The sequence below is a fragment of the Penaeus monodon genome, chromosome 27 (genome assembly GCF_015228065.2).
Source record: "Penaeus monodon isolate SGIC_2016 chromosome 27, NSTDA_Pmon_1, whole genome shotgun sequence".
Taxonomy (NCBI): domain Eukaryota; kingdom Metazoa; phylum Arthropoda; class Malacostraca; order Decapoda; family Penaeidae; genus Penaeus; species Penaeus monodon.
In genome coordinates this window covers 21,075,788-21,076,403 of record NC_051412.1, presented here as the reverse complement: position 1 = coordinate 21,076,403, position 616 = coordinate 21,075,788, and the positions used below count along the sequence as shown (strand labels likewise).

The 616-nt window shown below is 44.2% G+C and overlaps 1 protein-coding gene across 1 annotated transcript in view; it reads right to left on the bottom strand.

Moving 5' to 3' along the window:
- The window catches only part of LOC119590680 (major facilitator superfamily domain-containing protein 6-like), a gene marked incomplete in the record, with an annotated part of 4,985 nt that extends 4,441 nt beyond the window's left edge, over positions 1-544 (bottom strand). The window contains 1 exon segment of the mRNA XM_037939365.1: positions 195-544. Coding sequence (XP_037795293.1) covers positions 195-255 — 61 coding nt within the window.
- Positions 545-616: the final 72 nt, after the last annotated feature.

Sequence of the window (616 nt, the reverse complement as noted above, 5' to 3'; positions counted from 1 at the left end):
AAAACAAATCTCATTTACAAGCGAATATTTCTTTCCTTTTTGTCAAGATGAATGACAGTTCATGGTAGAGAGTGAGAAAGTGTACTGCATGGAATGTGATTCATAGAGTTCTTTAGTCATAATATTTCATGTTATATCCATTCGTTATAATCATTCATGTTTATTTTTGTTACATAAAAGAATTCGTAACTTACCTGCATATCTCAAAAAGTAATGCGCCTTGATAGGCAACAACCTCTTGTTGATCCCCCACATTTTCAAAAGACTTTCCAAAAACGTTTCTTCTTCAGAAAATGGAAACGTAAGCTAGTGTAAAGCAACGTTTCTTGACCTGCCCGTGAACGTGCCTTTAGCGTTTCTCGACGCGGCTGGTGCCCGTGTCACGATGTTTTTGAGACGTTTTGCTTCAGATTGAGAGACCTCTTGGCGTAGACACTTGAGATGTTTCACCTGGCGACGTAGAACTCAACTTGAAGTCCCGCTCCTCTGTCGCGGATCGCCTGCTCTCTCGCCATTCTACTTCGTGTCTGGCAGCCCTCGGTCGTCCCCAGCCCGTTATATACCCGGCCCGCTCCTCGCCCGCTTTTGCCCTCCCTAAATCACTCCCTTCTGCCAT